General features: G+C 60.0%; 2 protein-coding genes across 2 annotated transcripts in view; one reads left to right on the top strand and one right to left on the bottom strand.

The window, feature by feature from the left end:
* CARD10 (caspase recruitment domain family member 10) overlaps positions 1–18,015 on the bottom strand; it is a 42,658-nt gene extending 24,643 nt beyond the window's left edge. Inside the window, exons 1-2 of the mRNA XM_041118251.1 lie at positions 17,650–18,015; positions 1,609–1,714 (exon numbers count right to left, since the gene is read on the bottom strand). Of these exons, the coding sequence (XP_040974185.1) occupies positions 1,609–1,714; positions 17,650–17,904 (361 nt within the window). The 5' untranslated portion in view covers positions 17,905–18,015. The remainder of the gene's footprint in view (positions 1–1,608; positions 1,715–17,649) is intronic.
* On the top strand, positions 6,797–15,065 carry CDC42EP1 (CDC42 effector protein 1). Its single transcript, XM_030040776.2, is given in 4 exon segments — positions 6,797–7,097; positions 10,645–11,533; positions 12,582–13,243; positions 13,245–15,065. Coding segments are annotated over 3 exon segments (1,251 nt in total). The 5' UTR covers positions 6,797–7,097; positions 10,645–11,091; the 3' UTR covers positions 13,392–15,065.
* Positions 18,016–20,243: the final 2,228 nt, after the last annotated feature.

Here is a 20,243-nt window from a genome sequence, read left to right as displayed (position 1 = left end):
TGACAGGGCGAGGGCCACACTGCCGTCCCGGCCCCGCAGCCAGCGCTCCAAACCCTTCTTTATCTCCTGGCGCTTATTTTTAAAAGCTTTGTGGCATTTCCTCCTAAAACCAAAGGCAGCCACGCTGGGTCAGGGCGGCTGCCCAGGAGGGACCAGAGCGGGTGCCTGCAGGAGAAGGCTGCAGCTTCTTCTCCAGCTCACACAGTCACCCTTGCAGCGCTGTTAACCCTCGGCAAGCTAAGCCCAGCCACAGGAATAGGTGCCCGTCCTAAGATCAAAAAGCTGGGGCTGGTTCCTAGGAGGGTGCTGCCTCTTTCCCCCAGTCCCTCTAGAGAGGACTGAGCTAAGACAGGCATCCCCTGTCCCTCCGCATGTCTCCTGTGGGTCATCACGGGGAGCGGGTCTGAGATGTCCAGAGGCGAATGGAGAGATAAACCGAGCCTTGCCGCAGATACTCGGCTTGAGAGGCAGCTCCCCGTCCCCAGGGCCCTGCTCCACGCTTGGACTCTGTGCCAGCCCCGGCTTGTAAAAGCCCAGGACGCTGGCCAGATGTGATGCCCGCTCTTCACATGTGATGCCTGGCAGGAGGTGCCGGATGCCCAGGGGAGAGCGGGGAGGGGGGATGGCATCCCGGATGGAAACCTCTGGCATGCCTCTGTGCTGATCTCCGCTCTGCCCTGGAATGCGCCCGCCAGCAGCATGTGGGAAAGTGGAGTCAGCAGAGACCTTGGATGTGTCAGCTCCCCGGCTGAGTAAACAAGAGGAGCCCTGGCAAGCGTTCAGCCCCAAGCATCCGAGACCTTGAAAAAAGGGGGCTGGAGATGGGGATGTTCTTCTGTCCCCTCCTTGCTCAACCTCTGCAAAATATCTCCTAACCTCGCCCCTACCTCAGGTGCTAATGCCACCTCCTCTCACCCCTACCACGTCTGGAGAAGTGTGGGGAGAGCCTCTCCCTGAGGCGTTTCCAGCACCCTGCTGTCAGATCTAACATCCCGGGAGGAAAAGGTCCCTGGGAGAGACACTGCCACAAACAGAAAGGTCTGGAGAAGAAAGAGGTGGGATAAAAGGATTTATGACCCCCACCACCGCCGTGCACACCCATCCATGCCCCTTGGCCATCTCCCAGACAGCAGGGAGCGCAGAGCACGGGGAGAGCTTCCACCAGCAGTACTGGCACTGCCTCGGCAAGCGCGGTGACGGCCGGGACACAGAGGCACGTTACAGCTCCCAAATAAATACCTCCGGGGCCCCAGCTGGGGACATTCCCACCAGGGATGCCAGCTCCAGCCACCCTCCCTGCAGGTTTCGCAGGCTCAAGGAGAGGCTGCAAAACAACAGGTTTCTCCAGTGCCGGTTGGAGACATGCTCCCACCTCTCTTCGGGTTGCCGGCGTTGCCTCCCTCATCTCCTCCGTAAAGCGCGCCCACGCGAGACGGTGCCTCGTCCCCTCTCCGCCCAGGCGCGGGAGCCTGGTTTGGGGTCTAGGGAAGAGGGATGGGCTAAGGAAGGTGTCCGTGTCCCCCCCCCCCCCGGCATCCCACTGGCGGACCCCATCGTCTCCTAGTGGGGCGAGCTCCCGTGGCGGTGGCGCTGGGAGGTTGTGCTTGCCTTCTGGCCACCGTCCCGTGTCCCCTATCGCTCCTCGGCAGGCGCGGACTCCCAGAGAATGAGCCATTGTTCCCCGGCCCTGCGGCCTCTTCCTGTCCCCGTAGGGCTGCGAGACAAACAAAAGCAGAGCCAGACGTTGTGGGGAGGAGGCTGGACCCGCTCCCCTCCTCCAGATCCCGCAGCAACCCCGCAGGCAGGCAGGCAGACAGACAGACGGATGCCCGCCTTGGGGGAATGGGCAGGGACACCCCTATTTTTAGCCGCTTCTGCATCCCCACCCCCTTCCTTCCGTGGGCCAAAAATACACGGGCTGGATGGACAGGCAAAATCATTACGATAAAAGAGTTGTCCAGGCGTTGTGTCTAACTATTCCCCCGGCTTTCAGCTCTTCCCTTTGGCCAGGACAGGTTCCTCATGCATGGTCTCCCTCTCCCGCCATGGATGACTTAACTCTCCATCCCCACCCCTCGTTCCCTATATCCCCACATCCTCTCTCTGCACATCGCACCCTTCCTCATCCCCGCACCCCGCTCCCCGTCTGCTCCATGGATGCATCCCCCATCCCTTGACAGTCCCCTCTCCCATGCCACACCAACCCTGGGGACCTACTCCCTTCTCTTGAGACCCCCCCAGCTCCTCCTTGCCCTAAAGCACCTTCCCCCACCTCCTCACGCAATTAATTTCCAACAGGGTCTTTGCCCCCAGAGCCCCCCCCCAGTTTCCCACTCCTAACCCCCATCCTCTGTGCACCCTCCCTCCCCGCTGCATCCCTCCTACCCTCACCATCTCCCCCTTTCTCTCCTCACCCCAGCAACCTCCATCCCAGCTCCCTCCAGCTTTAAACTCCCTGCACCGGCTTTAAACTCCTGCAGATGCGCTCCCCCTCCTTATCCTGCCGAGGGAACGTATTTGGGGGAGGGCAAACAGACCCCCAGATGCCCCTGCACACAGAGAGCTGCTTCTCCAAGCAGCAAAATGTTATCTGAGCCCTCCCGGTCCCTCCTGCGCTTCCTTAAGGTCTGTGAAAAGGAAGCAGAGAATCAAGTGGTGTTTGGGGGGGGGTTGTTCTGGGGAGGCCTAATGTACATACGTAAATATATACATCTCCTTTCCCAGTGCCTGGAATCACAGAGGTGTTTCCAGGCCACAGGCAGCTGTTCCTGGATTGCTTCTGGTTTATGCAACATCCTCTCTCCACTCCCGGCCGTGTCCCAAACCACCCCTCTTCCCTCTCCTCTGCGCCCAGGGGAAAGTCGGAGGGAGAGCGCAGATTGGGGTCTGTCCCTCCATCCTCCTTCCCACAACACCCCCCAACACCCCTACAGCACCCCACATCCCCGGCCAGTGAACAGGACTGGCATACAAGGAGGAAACCGGGGAGGGTGGGAGGAGGAAGAAGGATGAAAACATTTGGGATAGGAGGAGATGGGCAGAGGGAGGGAGGCAGCCCGCCAGCAAGCCTGGGAACTCATCCCTACCTCCTCCTGGGCTTTGGCAAACCCCGAGGCTTTGAGTTCCCAGCCCAGCTCCCGGGGGAAAAAGCCCCCCCAACCCCTTGCAAACCCCACAAGCGGGACGTGGTCAATCCCATTCCTTCATCCTCCCGCTGCTCCAGGGGAGGGGAGCTGGAGGAATTGGTGGGGGAAATTAGAAATGGGCTTTTACAGAGGTCGACCCACCCTCTTCTAGCATGAGTGGGTCTAAACCAAAGCTGCTGCCTGCCTGGTGGTGCTCACCACAACCCACCCGCTTTCCCGCTCCGGTGCAGCACAAGGATGCCAGGAACCGCACCGGTCTGATCCCTCTCCCCACTTATCACAAAGGCTACGGGCACAGAGTGAGGGACCCACAGCACAGCCCCAAAAATGGGCTGAGCCTGGCCCAGCACATCCCCGGGGGTGCTGCCAGAGGAGAAATCATCCCGGTGAAGAAACTACAGGGCATGAGGGATCCAGTGCCCACAAAGCCAGTGCTGGCATCAGACCGAGGATGCTCGGGGCAAGATTCTGGGTGCCTCACACCTATCCCTCGCCCCAGGGTGTCACCACCCCAGCTTGCTCACCCTAAAACCGGCTCTGCCTCCAGCTCACCCCCAGGACAGCGAGACGCAGGCTGAAGGCAGCACCGAGGGCTACGGGCTGGGAGCAGGGAGGGGGGACTTGACAGCACCAGGGTAAGGGGGAGCTGGATGAGGCCACGCTGGGATGTGTGGTGGGGCAGGGGGCCCTAGGGACCCCCCTCCCCACCATGGCAGGGGTCTGTCCCCCACCCCGCTGCTGGCAATAATTCCCATACCCGTGCGGTATGCGCCCTCGCGGCCGCCGTGAGGAGAATGGAAACATCTGGAAGTCACCCGCAGACGAGCAGCACTCCCAGTTAATGAGGAAATATGAGCCGGAGACCCTGGGCAGCAACAGGATATCTGCTTCTTGTGTGCCGAGCAAGGCACCCCCTTCCCACCAAGACCCCCGCCTGCCCTCCTTCCCCGGGAAATTTCCAGGGATGGGGCTCCGGGAGCTCTGCCTGGGGCTGCCACGCTCTTGGAGCCCCATCCCTGGAAATTTCCCAGGGAAGGAGGGCAGGCAGGAAGGCAGCAAACAGAAATGGCAGGGAATAGAAACCCAGGGGCAAGCACCCCATCCATAAGCTGGGATGCCTCTGTCACCTTCCCTTGGCTCCCCCCAGGCACCTGGGAAAGGGAGAAGGGGGATTTTTCTTCTCCGGAGGGGAGTCCTGCATCTGCCTCCTTTGAGCATCAGGTCTGCAAGCAGCAGGGGCTGCAAAGCGAGATGGAAGGAAAGACTGAGCACCTGGAGGTGTGGGGCAGAGACCTCAGCCCCCCCCCCAGCATCCCTCCATCCCTCTCTCCATCCCCATCGCACTCAGCCACCCATAAGACCTCGGCCCCACACCGGAGGGATGAGCGCTGGGAAGAAGAGGGGATGCAATTTGCGCGGCCCTGTCTTTGATCTTGTGGGAATCAAAGCAAATCCTCAGCTGGGAAAGCTGCGGGGACGCTTGTCTGCTCCCATGATAAGCCTGATGGCCAGTCTCTCTGTAATGGTGAGACTGGTACTGTTGCCTGGGGCACAGGGTTACAGATGGGATGAAAGATTGGGGTGACTGAAGGTAAATGAGGTAGCTGGGCTGGGAGGGGTCCAGGCATTATTAGCTCCTGCCCAGGGCACCCATGGGTGGTACAGTGGCTCTGCAGCACCGTCCAGCCCCACAGCCACCTCTCATTTATCAGCCGAGGTGGCTAAACAGGCTGGGAGGCAGGATTGTATGGATTTGCTTCCCAGGCAGCTGTATATGAAAGAAGGGGGACTTGGGAGGGTGCAATGCCTGCTAGGGTACAGCCGATGGGGCCACACCACCTCTGCTCGTACCCAGGCAGCCAGAGGCCAGGATGGGTACTGAGTCCTGGAGCTGGCACGTACCCTGGAGGTCTCCAAAGCACTTCAGTGCCAGCCCCAGAAGGACAAAAGTCACAGCCCGGCTGGCACAGCCGCAAGACCACAAGGTTTGGGGAGGGGTGCTGAAGAGGGGGGATTTCCAGCTGCTTTCCTGGAAACGGAGCCTGTCCTGGCCCGGAGCGCAGAGATGCTTGGAGCAGGGGCGAAGAGGAGGAGGAGGCGGCAGTGGAGAGCCGGCTGCCCCGCGAGGAGCGGAACGTGGCCCCTGTCCCATCTGGAAGAGATTTGTTCTGCATTCCCCGGCGGAGGCGGCTGCCGTCGCCCGGGCTCCGCTCCCTGCCGCAGCCCCCGCTGCAGGGCACGGCGATGGGGGTGAGGGGGAGCCCCTTGGGCTGGGGGGGACATGCCCTGGTGGGCCATGCAGAGGGAGGAGATCCAAAGAAAGGGTCTTTTCCTGCCTCTCCCACCACCTCCATTGGCTTCCTCTGAGCCATGGGGGAAGAGATGCCTACCATACCTCTGGCAAGCAGGGAGGATGCACGTCACGATTTCTCCTTTACCCGCTGGTGACACAGCTCACCCCCCCCCCCAGCCCTGAGCTGCCGTCTCCCTCCAAGACATAGACCCATTTAGAAGTACCACCAAAATGCACAGTCCATGCGCTCTTAATTCCTAATGGAGAAGACCTCCACAGAAGGCAGAAACCCCAACCATCCCATTTCACAGAGGAGAAGCCTGAGGCCAAGAGGCTGAGAACGGTGCCAAAACCCTACTGCTGCTTATCAAACTTCTAAGCGATAAGGTGCTCCTGCCCAGGCAGCCAAGAACAAGCCAACTGAGCCTAGCAAAAGACCAGGCTCCATTTTGACATCTCCTCTGCAGACATCTTGTCAACCCTTCAGCCAGGCCCTGCTTAACCCCAACAAGTCCCATCTCGCCTTCACCAGCGGACACGCCTCCCTTCTCCTCCACAGGGCCCTGAATAGGTGCTTTTGCCTGGCCAAGTGCTCCCCAGCAGAGCCACCGAGCCTCGTCTGGAGGCCATGAGGGTCACCGATGGCACCGGCGATGCCGTGCCCACCAGCAGGTTACCCCTCATCGGCACTGATAGGGTCTTCTGCCCTGTGACCATCAAGGGACGAAGCAATGAAGCACCATGCCAGAGGGATGCGGTGTCCCATGTGTGGGCAAAAACCCTCCCCGGTGCTACCAAAGAGGACCTCCTTGAATTTACCCACTGCCACCCCCTCACCCTGGTCTGATGTGCTGCCGCTGATACGACACTTGTCCTGACTCCGTAACGCTTGTCCTGACCCCATAACGAACGCCGACCTGGCCCACGCGGCCTTTGCGGAGGCTGTTATCCTGCTAACGCTCATCCCAACGCTACCCACAGGTCCTGGCAAGACCACCCACCCCCAGACCCCATTCCTGGTTGGCAGCATTACACCGCGGGCACCGGCGACTTCCCATCCAGCATGGGACGGGATGACCCTATGCGATACCCAAGGGGTCACACACACACAGGGGGAAAACTCCTTTCCTTTGCCCCCCCAGACAGGATCCCTTAACCAGTTTAGCCAGCAGTCTGGGCTTCCCCCTTCCCCCAAATCCATTGAAGCGGGCGCCTGGGAGCGGGAGGCAGCCGATGCCGGAGGACGGGAAATGGCACTGGGGAAGTGGGGAGGAGTGGGAGGGGGGGAGCGGCAGAGAAGTTCCTGAAGTTTTCTGTCCTGGATAGTTGGAATAAATCTCATTTTCTCTGGTCTCCTTGCCGAGGCGAGGATTGGCTCGGCGGTGCTGCAGCCCGCCCTCCTCCTTCCCACGTCCCCTCCCCGCCAGCTTCGCTCCCTCTCTCCCGTGGCATCGGGGCGTCAGCCTGGGAGAGCCAGCCTTGGGGGGACAGCCGTGGGAAAAGGGAGGGGGGCATGCCTCCCCTTTCTTCCCCCGTCCGCTCGGGGACGCAGCACCGGTAAGCCTCGGAGCAAGTTACAGGGGCCCACGGGGAGTGTTTCCCAACTTTTCGGCCGGAGGACGGGGGGAAAAAAAAATAATAACCCTGGTTCGGAAGAGGTAAATCCTGAAAGTTTTGATTCCTCGGTTTGTAGAGCTGGCGGGGTGGGTGGTTTGGGAGCAGAAGGAAAAGGGTGGAGAGGGTGGTCGGAGAGGGGAGAAGCGGGAGGGGTGGCAAGGCAATGGAGACGGGAAGGATGGCGAAAAAGAAAGGGAGAAGAAGGCAGGAATGCAACAGGAAACCGGGAGGAAGGAAAGCGGGAGTGAGGAGAGGGGAGACAGGCCGGGGGGGGGGGGGGGGAGGAGAGAAAAGGGGTGAGGAGGGGATCCCAAGGATGGGGGAAGGCAGTGGGGCACCCCCTCCCACACCCTGCTCCGGATACCCCTCGAAGCCCCACAGGCTTTCAGCGCCTCGATTTTGGGGGTTTGGAGGAAGAAAGGGAGCACTTTTGGGCAAGGGGGCAGGGAGAGGATGGCTGGAAACCGCCCGCCTTTGGAGTCCCGGCCTCCCTCCACGTCCCAGCGCGTCTGCTTGGAAAAATACCCTTGTTACACGGAGAGATATAACTATATATATATATAGCAGCTGGCAGCACGAGGGTCGGACTCAGGCTTGTCCGCCTACTGCCCGGCACTTCTCCAGGGGAGCTGGAAGAGGCCCAGCCCGGCCAGCCGAGCCCCTTTCCCCCTTTCCCAAAAGCCTGTCCCTGCCGGCTTTCCCCATCCCAGAACAGTGACCCAACGGGGGAGTCTGCCTCCCCTCCTCTGGGTAAAGGGAGGTTTTTCCGCACTCGGGAAAGCTCGGAAAGCCTTCCTGGCCGCCCACAATCATTTCCACCCGCTTTTTCCCCTGTTGAGACCACCCCAAACATCTCCTCACCCTCTTTTGGAGTATGTCCCCTTTTTTGGGGGGGGGGTGGTTGTAAGGAGAGGAGGAGGAGGGAAGCGGCTGCTTTCAGCAGCTCCAGCCAACTAGACATCTGGATTATTTTCCCCCCCTTTCTGGTTTCCGCTCTTCCCAACAAGCAGAACAGCTCTGGCCATTCCTGGCAAATGGAAAACCAGTGGAAACCAGCTGAACACGGGGGGGAAACGGGGGAGGCCAGGCTGGAAGCAGGAGGAGGCGGAGGTGCTGGCGGTTGGTCTTTGAGGGCAGGGGGCTTCCCAGAGGAGGCGAGGAGGGAGCCAGGGAGAGGATGCCGGGGAAGGGGAGGTCGGGGTAGGCTGCGGGCTCGCCGTGCCGGGGGCTGGCGAACGTGGTGGGCTACCGGACAGAAGCGGAGTCCGGACGGACGGGTGGCCAGACGGGAGGTCCCCTTGCCCAGTGGAGGAAAGGAGAGGGCACGGGTCAACCTTTGCCCATAAAATCACGAGTTTCCCCGGCGTGGAGGAGTTGGCTTGGCCGGAGGGGAGGGCTCAGAGGGGCACAGCCGGCAGGGAGACGCACCAGAGGCAGAGGGAAGGAGGAAAAGGGGGAGATTGGAGGGAGAAAAAGCCCAAGAGGGCTGCCAGAAACCTGCCATCCAGGTAGGGTTGGGCACCAGCTGCCTCCCTCCCTTCCTCCCTCCCTCCCTCCTCTCCCAGTGCCTGCCAGCAGGCAGGGAGAGCCGGAGGCCAGGAGGTGTTGGCTTGCGTCCCTGTGGTGACCAAGGGACAAGGAAGGAGAAACGCTTTCCTCCTCCCAGCTCCCCGCTCCATAGTTCTCCAGGCAGAGAGCAAGGGGATGCTTTCCTCCTGCATCCCTCCTCCCCAGCCCATCCCTAGGATGATGCCAGTCCCGGTCCCCCGCAGGGGTCTGCAGGGCAGCTCTGCTGTGCGGGGGACTTGGGGGGGGGGGGGGGTGTCCACCTCTCGGAGTAGCCCTGCCGTCCTGCAGCACACGCTGAAGGGCACAGTCCCCACTTTGGGTTTCTCAGGGGCTCCAGTGTGCAGAGGGAAAGGAAAACTCGAGGGCTGTAACTCACCTAATACCCGCTCCCGGGGTGACGCACCTTCCTGGGGGCACCCGGGGACAACTCAAAGATGGGGTCACATCTCTCTGCCTGTGGTCCTGAGACCCCCCTCATTGTGCTGCAGGGACCACCCCAGTGGTTTCCTTGCACTCCAGGAGAGCCCTGACCCAGTGGCTATGGGTGGGCTTCTGCCAAGAGAGAAGAAATCGCTCCCCGGTTGTCCTCCCACCCCAAATCTGCCACGTGCCTGGCCCATCCCGGCCGACAGGCAGCACCGCACGGCCTCCATGAGGAGGAGGCAGACGTGGGCTGCATAAGCCAGGGAGCTGGGGGCCAGCGGGAAGCCAACCTCCCACCATCCCCGCTGCCACCAGCCACTGCCACCCTGGAGGCAGCCAATGGTGCTGGGAGCTGCTGGGGGTGGTTTGTTTTCCCTTCCCCGGGCATTAACCCCTGGCAGATAAGAGGGACCCCGGGTGAGCAAACAAGGCCAGGGCAAGGCAAAAAACGTGTAGCCAGCCAGGAAAGCAGCTTCACGTCCAGGGCTCCCCTTCTCCGGAGGTTTTGCTACCCTGGCACTGCCTGACTGCTTGCTCCGAGGTGATCCAGGGACAGGCAGGCAGCGTGGCAGGGGGAGGCGGACGGAGCCACGTAGCGACGGGGGTCCCGGCACATGGGGACCGAGGGATGCGAGGCTCCCGCATCGCCTCTTGGCACGCCGCCCTCCACAGCCGGCCCTGCTGAAGGGACCCAGCTCCATCCTGTTCCCCCGGTCCCTGAGTGGGGACTGAGCCCAGGGAGGGACATGTCCCCAGGTTTGCACCTGGACCACTGATGCTCCGAGGTGCCCCGTGTCCCAAATCCTCTCCTTTCCCCGACCAGCCCTCTCCCTCTTGCCACACACGCCGACGGGAGATCTGCTCATCTGAGTATCCTCCCCGCTGACCGGGGAGGTCATTGCCCTGCCGTCGTGCATCCAGCCGCTGCCCTCCTGCCTGTCCCAGTGCCTCCGGGACCCGCCTGAGTGCAGGAACCCATGCTGCCTTCTCCTCCGACCTCGAGCAATCACCTCCCTTGCCCTGCCTCAGTTTCCCCTGCCTGCAAAGCAGCTGCCCTCCCCGCACCCCTGGCTCCCTGCTGCTCCGACGTGTCTGCCCAGCACCCGGGAGGAGGAGGACAAACAAAACAAATATACGAATATTGCATTTTCTCTCCCCGCCGCCCCTCCTTCCCAAGAAGGTCCCCAGGCCTCACCCTCTCCCCAAGGGTTCATCTGAATAGCAAAAAGGAGGGAGAGGTTTCTTGCCCCGGGAGCCTGGGCAGCCGGGCAGGGTGCTGATCCGGGAGGAGGTGCCGCCTGGGAGGGAAATCCTCAGCCTGTATTGCAGCATGGGTCCAGCAAAGCCGCTTTGCAGGCAAGGGAAACTGAGGCACGCCAAGGGAGGTCAAAGGGGTGAGGGAGAGCACGTGTTTTGCAGGGAAAGCCTTTTTCTTCCTTCCCAAGAGGAGTGCCAAGCGAGGGGGACAGCCGGTAGCAATCTCCCCAACGCTGCTCACGCACCGCCTTTAACCTCCCCAGCCAGTCCCGGGGCTACAGCTGTTGTGGTTGGGAAAATCCTCTCCGAGGGCTTCACCGTTCCTCTTATCTTGTTTAGGTGGCCGACGAGGGGACCGAGGCACTTGCCCTGCCAGCCCACCCCAAGCTCCCATCACCCGCTGCCCGACCTGTGACCGGCTCCCGCTCACCCAGCGGCGGCTGAAGACGGTGGATTAACCCCTAAGCCCGTGGCCAGACACAGCTTCCAGCACCGGGATTGATCCCAGACACCCCGTGGGGACACCTCCGTGCCACCACCGTCCTCGCCACCGGGGACGTACCCGCCGTGGGTGATTTCATGAGCGCGACGTAGTGCAGGGAAGCAGGGGGACCCTTCCCACCTGCTGAAAGCCAAGGTGACGTGAGCCGTTCCCCCGAGAGCATCGGAGCAGGAGCGATGGGGAGGCCAGGGATGTGACAGACCACCCCAGTGCTGGAAGCCCATCAAGGGCTGGTTTGGGAGGCTTTTTTTTTTCAAAGGCAGGGGCAAGGTGAAGGGTGCAACATGAGCCTGGGGAAGCTGCCGGTGCTCAGCTGGGTGTCAGGCTCCCACGGCAAGCGGCGGCTGAAGTCGGAGCTGACACCGGACATGATCAGCCCGCCGCTGGGGGACTTTCGGCACACCATGCACGTGGGACGTGGCGGGGACGTCTTCGGGGACACCTCTTTCCTCAGCAACCACGGCGGGGCCGACACGGCCAAAGCCAACAACTTCTTCGCCCGGACGCTGCGGCACGTCCGCCGGACGCCATTGAGGAGCCGGGGCGGTGGGGGCCAAGCGGGGACGTCGCCCGCCCCCCCAGCCGTCTCGCCCATCATCAAGAACGCCGTCTCCCTGCCACAGCTCAACGAGGGGACGTACGACGGCGGTGGCGGCCGGGGCTTGACCAGCAAGTTCTCCTTCAAAAGTGCCTCCAACAGCTTCTCCAAAACGCACCAGACCTACGGTGAGTGAAGCGCGGGGCAGAGGCTAGTGCCCAGGCACAGTGCATCCTCCGCAGCCCTTCTCCATCGCTCCGTGCCTCAGTTTCCCTGCTGACGGAATTTAGGCTCTCAGCAGAGACAGGACATTTAAGAATCCCCAGTCTTGCTCATCCCTGTGAGGAGATAACCCTAACCTTGCTTTCAACCGCAGTCCTTGCTCCTGCCCTTGGAGTTTTCTCCTCCCAGGGTGCCCCCCACAGTGAGGCACGGATGATTTCTCCTCCTCTCCCTCACTCACAGCCCCACAGAGCTGGCAGCCTGTGTGGTGTCATTGTAAGGGGGTGCCCCCCATTTCCCCCCAGCCCTATGCTTTCCCCATGAGCAGCCTCCTTGAGGAAGCCAAGAGCGTGCTGGGACAGTGGGGCAATGCCCACACCAAGGCTGTGAGGTCAAGGGGACCCATGGCACGGCTTTCCCCACCACCGTGCAGATGTTCTAACCCTGTCCTGTCCGTAGCTGTGCCAACCCCTCCATCTCCATGTGGTCCTCAAGGGACTCCAACCCCATTGTGCCCACATCCGTCCTTGCCGGCTCGGGTCCGGGAGGGACCTTTGGGGAAGGGTTGCGGGAAGGACGTGAGGGGATAGCTGGGTGGCTCTTCTCCAGCCTCACAGCACTGGGATGTGGTTCAGCTCTTCCCCAGGGAGAGAGGTCTGGAGCAGAGGGTCTCGGGGTGTGGGGGGGGGTCTGGGGGGACCTGCAGCAGCCTTGGGAGGTGGCTGGGCTCAGAGGGAAAGGCAAGCTGAAGCAATGCTGCCATCTCCTGGTCCCACCTGCCTGGCTCAGCCCCCGCCGGCATCTTACCAAGCCCAGAACCCGCCTGGAGACCCTCTTCTGTAACTCTGGGCTTTGGAGATGTCCACACAAACACTGGCCTGTCCTTTAAAGACCAGAGCGTGACCTGCGCCACTTTGGTGGCATTGTCCCTCGTCCCCCGCAGATGTAAAGCAGGCTTCCTCCCACCTAGCCCCCCCCCCCGCCACCTCACCCGCCATCCCTTCTGCCTCGCAGGGCTGGAGTCCGGGTTTTGCACCATCCCTCGCGTCCCTCGCTTGGAAAAGGCCCAAGAGAGCACCTTCTCCGGGGAAGCAGAGCTGAAGCGCTCGGACTCCCTGCTCTCCTTCCGCCTGGACCTGGGGCCCTCCCTGATGAGCGAGCTCCTCCAGGTGATGAGCTTCTCCGAAACCAACGGGAACGAGGTGGGGGAAGATGGCCCAGACCTCCTGTGTGGTGAGGGGACCAAGGACGGGGTCCCTCCGGCATCGGGTGCATCCCAGGGAGAGGACAAGGCAACGACCAGTTTCTGGGACCACTCCGGGCAGAGCAGCCTGTCGGGAGCCAACTCGCTGTCGGGACTGTCGGTCCGTGCCAACGGAGAGGCACACGCCATCGAGGGCGCTGGACAGGACCCTGCCTGGGCTTCGGAGCCCGGGGCAGCAACCAGAGGAATCCCGTGGCAGGGGCACTGGAACGACTGCACCATCGAGGCGGGAGAGTTTGACCGGGCAGCCCAGGTCCTGGCCCGCCATTACGGTGGGACCAGCACCCCGCGGAGCTCGGAGAAGGGCGAGGGTCCCCGGCAAGCCCGGACGCAGGCTCTGTGGGAGACCCCCAGCAGCAGCTCGTGGCGGTCGCAAGTGACAGGGGAGAGCCGGTCCCCCGAGGCCACCTGGAAACCAAGGAGAGGAGGAGGAGGAGGAGGAGGAGGAGGCCATGCTCTCCAGCCTGCAGGAGGGGTACGCTGGTGCCCGGGGGAGGCGCAGCAATTCCTTCGAGTATGCCGATGAGGAGGAGGAGGAGGATGATGAAGTCAAGGTGTGAATGGCCATCCCTCCCATCGCGGCCCCTCTCCAGAGGCACTGGTGCCGGGGTCTTCACCCTCCTCCCTGTCCCCCAACCTCAGGCGCCAGCGTTGCTGGCAGACCCAGCGGGCGACCTCCTTGCCAAGCTGGGGGCACTGGGGGGGGGGACGGAGCGGGGGCAGGAGGAGAGCCCGTCTCCTGGGGGACTCCCTGGGGCTGGGGCAAGCTGCTGCGGAGGGCTGTGCATCACAGCGCTGGGCATCGCAGCCCTTCCCCAGCCTCACTGCCGTTAGACATCAAAGGGACGTTCCCATGTGCCAAAGAAACCCAAAACCACTTCCTACCCCATCCTGTTCCCCCCAGCAAACTCTCTCCCATCCCTCAGCCTGGCCCCACCAACATGTCCGGGGATGTGCCCTGTCCTCCCACCGAAGCCCCCAACCGCCCTCTGCACTGGCACGACTGCCCTCCTGGAAATATTCACACCAATAGCTCTGGCGTGTAGGGCATGGGGTTCTCCCCAGCTCCAGCTGGTGCAAGACCCTCCCATATAGCACATCTGTCTACTGGGGGAGGTCAGCTGGGGGCTCAAGGGGCAGGCAAACCCCACAGAGCTGAGCTTTCTCTTTTTCCCTCCCCCAAAAAAAGTCACGATCTCAGCATTCAGGAGGTGAGAGCACGCACAGAGATAATTGCAGGGATCTTTCCACTTGCCTCCTGCTGCTGAACGTCACTTAGGATGGCTCCTTTTCTGACCCCCGCCCCCTCACAGCAGGGAGGAGAGAAGCTTCTTGGCTAGACGGAGGCAGAGGCGAGGTTATCAGGTCACCAAATTCTGCAGTTCGGGCCCTAAAAATCCCTTCCTTTCCCCCTGCCTCAGAACAAGAAGAATCCCACTCTGCAGCCACTTGGGTCTCTGCCACCTCTTCTCCATCCTTGCCCCCTCTCCTCATTCCCCATGCGCACACCCCTTTTTCCAGCGCGCCCCTTCCCAGGGGTACACGCGGACGATGGCTAATGCCCCTCGCCGAGTGGCCCCGGGCGACGCGGCCGCCCTGGAACAAGCTGCCCCCCCCCCTCCAACGCTGCCCCGCGTACAGACTGGCCCTCACAGAAGCGCCTTTGTGCCGCAGCGTGGAGCCGAGATGCTCGGGGGCTGAGGTCACCGGAGGGACCCTCACAGGACCCCCCTTGTTCTCCGGGACAGGAGGGGGTGTGCGTCGGGGGGGGGGGGGGGGCCGCAAGGCTCCGCTCCCACGCAGCTCACCCGCCGCCCGCCTGCTTCTGGCGGGGAGCTCTTCAGAGCAGAATAAAGAGGCTCCAGCGTGCCCGCGTGCTGTACACGGGAGTGCCGCTCGCAGTCAGGCCGTCGAGGTTATGGGCAAGCCCATTCTCCCTCAGCCTCCCCAAGGCGGCTGCCTCGTGCCGGCCAGCAGCAGCAAGCCGGGGCAGGCAGCAGCTTCAAGGAGTCCCCCGGTTCTGGCCACTGGTAGCCAGCAGGATCAGCCTTATCACCCCTGCACTCTCCGGGGTGGGGACCCTGGCTCTCAGGACAAGCTCCCCCCGCCATCTGCTTCCCAGACCATAACACAAGCTCCAGACCAAAGACCCACATCCGTGGAATATCCTTTCTGCCTCCACTCTGTATCCCATGCACTTATTATTGTCCTTATTAAAACAGTTTTGATACTAACTTCTCCTCTGGTGCCTCCCCTCAGCTGCAGCGACCTTATCATCTTCCTTGCTGTGTCTGCCGGTGCTCCAGCCACAAAAATCCCATCCTCTCCACTCTCAGCAGGGTTTTCCAGCACCTCTGGGACCCCTGGATTAACTAGCCCGGTACTTTGCCACTCACCGTGGCTAACGCAAAGCAACATCCTATTCACTCGGCCTCACGTAGCACGCAGGAAGGTGCAAAGCTTCCTCTCCAGCCCAGCAACAATTCACCTGCAGCCTGAAGCAGATCGGTACCTTTCCCAAAGCTGGCTTGACTTAAAGCCCTTCCAGCCCATCAGACATCCTCTGCCTGTGCGCTCAGGCAGCAGCAAGTCCCGCGGTTTGGGCAGCGAGGAAGCGGAGAGGGAGGACAGGGGCACTGCCACCTTGCCTTGGACCAGGTTCTCCATAAGATGCTCTTCTCTGATCTCCTCCCACCCAGCCTAAAGTGCCCCGATGTTTGCTTTCGCACATCCGTCTCGCTTAAGGCTGGCGAGACACTTTTCAATTAGAGCAGCAGCTTCTGATAATCAGCACCAATCACCTGTAGTCCCATGCGAGGGACACAGACTGGGAGGTGCTGAGCCACGTAACCCAGCCCCAACCCCGTTCTCCCTCCCCACTGCCTTTCCCTGCCTCACTTTCGCTGAGTAGGGTTCGGTGTGGAAATGTCAGAGTAATAGGTAACCCGGCTGGAATGCGCCAGCAGATAAGGGAGGTGAGATAAGGGGGAAAGTCGGAGAAGATAACTCCTTATTGCTGGCAGGAATGCTGGCGCAGGAGCACACCTGTGCTGCCTTCCCCGTGCCACCATTTGCGTGGTACTGCTCCTGGGGGAGGACAGGCACCCCTTCCTCCTGCCTGCTGGCTGCCAGAGCAGCCAAGAGGAACCCATCAAACCCAAGCCCTGAGGTTCCCAAACCTAACATTTAATTACGCGCTTTTGGGGCACTGAATGCCACATCGCTCACATCCATGCTTTTCTTCCCCTTCCTCCCTCCCTCCCAAAAACTCAAATGGTGCATTGTGAAGAGATTACACAGCCATGCCCCGAGCAATCACATAGTGCCCTCCTCCTCCCGAACCCCATCCACAGCCTGCTTCGCCCTACCTACTATCCACCCCACATCCTGGTCTGACCTGGAAAAGCACCTGGTGTTATCTAGGAGCTATTTCCATCCAACAAGGGCTCCTTTCCTGTTGGTGGAAAAACCCTGAGCTTTGTTTCCCACAGAGCCAGAGATCTCTCAGAAGCCAAAGCAGCCGGAGCAAGCAGCCTCCCGCTGCTTAGGTTTTTATTAGAGCTAGGAAGCGGCGCCCATCACTCCAGCTTGAAGGAGGTGACCCTGAAGTCTCCCCTGACGCTCATGTAGCCGATCCTGTTGTAGTAGTGCCGGTTGGGGAACACCACTTGATGCCCATCCGGCAGTTTTACTTGGAATTTGTCTGGCAGCATTTCAATGACGAACTGGGAGAAGAGAGGGGAGGAAGGGCAGGAATTGGGGACAAGGAGAAGATTGGGAGATGCGCATTCAAGCGAAAGGCCTGACTGTTATATGTGAGGGTCAGACCTGGTCCCTACAGCCTTAAGCAGGGTGCTGGGCATTGAGCTGAGGGTGATGCGGGAAAAGAGCAGTTGATATCAAGGGGCTGAGCTGGTATCTAGACTATGACCTGGGGACAGGATCTCTCCCGGGGCTGTTTCAGCTACTCAGATTGTAAACTCAAAGCAGTTAAACCCAAGTGTGTCTTTATACACCACATGGCTTAGATCTGCTCTGAACAGGGCAGTATAAACCTGTCACCCCAATGCCCTGAGCAGCTCACTGGGACCTGGGAAAAGGAGCTTCACTGATAAACATGCACAAGCAGACAGGACGAGAACACATTGCTGATCATTGCAAATTAAAGGGATCATTCCCCAAAGCCGTCACCTCACCACCCCTTCCCCAAGAGCCAGCCATGACTGAGGAAACAAGCTTCCTCTCTACAGCAATACAAACAGGACTGCTCCTAAATGCAGCCCTGTTAATGTCTCGGGACATCAGATGGGGTGAGACAGCAACTAGGACAGCATCCCCGGCAGGAGGAGAGGGAGGACAGATTGGCAGTGTGGATCCAGGAGCAGTGAGGACAGAAGAGCCGAGGGAGACATTTTGCTCCAAACTCTGGGTTGCCTTAAAACCTGTGTTTGCACAGGAGGGGATTAGGGAGAGAAATAAAGTAGAGAGCAGCAAGATCCTGCTTCTTGGAGACGCCCTTTACCTTCATATGTGTCCCTGGTGCACTCACCTGCTGGGCAGGTACGAGGGGCAGGAAGGACTTACAAAGCCTGAGACAGACAGGGTTCACGCAAAGTTCCCAGAGGAAGTGTTGGGGTTTTGAGGGAGTGGAAATGGCAATCAGGACCAAAAACCCAGAGGATGAGGATTAGGGGGTGTTGGGAAGGAGCAGGAGGCATTGCATGGGACTGGGAAGACTAGGGTACAGGAATCTGGTAACCAGGGTCTTCCCCCACCACACACAGACCCCACAACCCCACGCCGGCACAGACCCCTCACCTTGACAGTGGAGCCCCTGGAGAAACAGAGGTGTTTATCACGATGCTCTGCCTGCCAGGCATTGGAGCACCTGGAATTGCAGACGATGACAGACTCATTGAAGCGGGGATTGAAGTGAAGTCCCAGATCAGAGAAGCTGTGGCCGAGATTGATGCTGAAGCTGTGGGTGAACAGAAGGAAGGTCAGCTGCACGGGCAGGACAGGGTCTTGGAAGACCTGAGATCCAACACATGCCTCTGCACCCAATTCTTCCATCAGTGTTGCAGGTGCTTAATGCCTCCTGTTTCCTCATCCTGCTCAGGAACCAGGGGAGTTTGCACGGTGGTGGCATAGGGGCTCCCCTAACGCTGAGCTATGCTCATGCTTTTTGTACCTGGCGACCTTGGAAAATCACCTCCCTCTGCAGCCCACCTTCAGTCCTGGCAAGTCAAGGTGGTTTGTTTGTACTCACCCGTCAGCATCACTAGATATCTTGCCCTTGACCTTCAGGCTGTCCCCAGTCTTCATATCCAGGTTGAAGATTTCAATTCTTTCCTAAGGCAGAGAGAAAAATAGTCTGCACGGCTCCGTCAGCCATTCCTCCACTGCCAATGAGAGGGTGCTGCTTGGAGAAGGTGCCTCAGCCAGGATAACATCTACTGCTCTCAGCTAGTGTTCCTCTCATGGCCAAAACCCCTCCATGCTGGAGGTCTTGCATGGGCTTCTCACTCAGTGAGGGAAGAGTGGGCTGAGTGAAGCCAGAAAGTGAGAAATGACATCAGAGGGAGAGGAGATGAAAACAGGCCTGTCCTCAGCAGAAGGACAAGCATGACAGCAGAGGTACAAAGAGGGTTAAAGCAGAGGGCCACAACCCAGGGTTTGGTGGGCAGCATCGCTTGCAGCTCAAGAAACCACAAGTGGTGAGAGCAGAGGTGGCTGTGGCTTGCAGGTCACACCCAGGGGACCCTGGGTGACACAGGACAGGAGCAGCAGCCCTTACAGCCATCTTCCTCAGGGGACAGAGCAACCAGGCAGGGAGCCACCAGCAGTTTAGCTCAGAAACACTTCAGATGGAGGATCTTACATCCCTAGGCTTCCTTGTGGCTTACACATTAACAGCAACTTCACATTTGCAAGGACGGCCCCACCTGTTGCAATTAAGCCAGGAGACTTTGATCCAAAGAAATAGCTTCCCTATGTACACTTCCTCTCATTAGGGACTTCAGGCTATTTAACCAATTCCCAATTTCCTCGGTGGGCTCTCAGTGAGGGGACCACCACACACAGCCCTTAGGGGTGCTACTCCAGCCACCATATAGGACAAGCATCTTCCCAGCTGGCCATGGAGATGCGACCACCATGTTCACTTCTTTTCTGCATGTAACAGCTCAGACAAAAGAAGCAACCCGGCTCTTTCCTTTTGTGGCAGGGGGCAACCCCCAAAATCCACACCAGCACACCAAAATGGTCCCCACCATCCCTCCCAACAGTGCTCTGAGGAAGGGCTCCAAGGGGCTCAGAGCCAACACATCCCCTCTAGATGACACAAGCTATGAACTGTCCTTTGCAGGAGTGACATGAGTGGCATCTCAGCTCCTTCCCTTCTCATGGCTCTAGATTCAGACCCAGCTGCGTGGATTACACTAGCAATAAGTAGGAGCAATCTGCAACCCCCCATCCAAGCTCCATCGAGACCCAAACCTTTCCGCTTGAGGAGCCATGCACATCAGGTTCAATAGCCCCATCCTCCCTTACCCTGAGACACAGGAATGTTGTCCTCACAGAGGAGCATCACCCCTGCTGTCTTATTCCCAGGTAAGAGCTACGAGTCAGTAAACAGTGTCCCAGATTTGATTGAACAAATTGGTGGTGTTTTGCCAGACTCCAGAAGCCAGTGGGAAAGCAAGAGGGAGGAGGAGGCCAAGGCTCAGGAGACCAGCAGCCCCTCAGCCCCCCTCCCAAGCCCTGCGGAGAGCAACTGAGTGCAGTCATCCTGCTGCTGCACAGCCAGCTGGGAGACGGCTTCTGCTCTTCCCCAAAGCCTCCTGAAGCAAGCAGAGGTAAGTGCTGATAAGCACTCCTTCCCTGGAGATGTTTCCTATTAGCAGGGGGTCATAAAGCCCAGCAGGCTTTGGGAAATTTGTTTGCTGTTGAGGTCACTGAAGCTGTTGGTGAAACCTCCCTGAGCTGAGCGTGGAGTCAGCAGGAGCAGGTGCTGGGGATGGTGATTTCTGGCATTGGGTCGGTTTCCCATCACGCTGCTGTGTCCCACCCGCACACACCTTCACGTCACCCTGCTCCCCTGCAGACGTCCCAGGGAGAACACAGAGCCCAGAGCCCCTCTCTCAAAATATCAGAGCATCCCACTGGCGATGGGAAGTTTCTCCTTCCAGCAACTCACGTTGTCCCTGTGCAGGGCAGTACAAAGACACTGTTTGCATAGCCACCATCAGGGTTAGTTATCTGAACTCACTTTAAGCCAGCAGGGAGAAACACTTCTAGGGCTCAAGAAATTACATCCCAAGACAGACCCTAAACTCAGTCAGAAAAATCCTGTCCTACATGGCTGGCCAAGGTGGCACAGGAATGTTGTGGCAGAGAAAAGGTCCAGGTCC

This window comes from Aquila chrysaetos, chromosome 17 (genome assembly GCF_900496995.4).
Source record: "Aquila chrysaetos chrysaetos chromosome 17, bAquChr1.4, whole genome shotgun sequence".
NCBI lineage: Eukaryota > Metazoa > Chordata > Aves > Accipitriformes > Accipitridae > Aquila > Aquila chrysaetos.
Note: the sequence above shows the minus strand (reverse complement) of the source record. Positions and strands in the feature narration are given on the sequence as shown.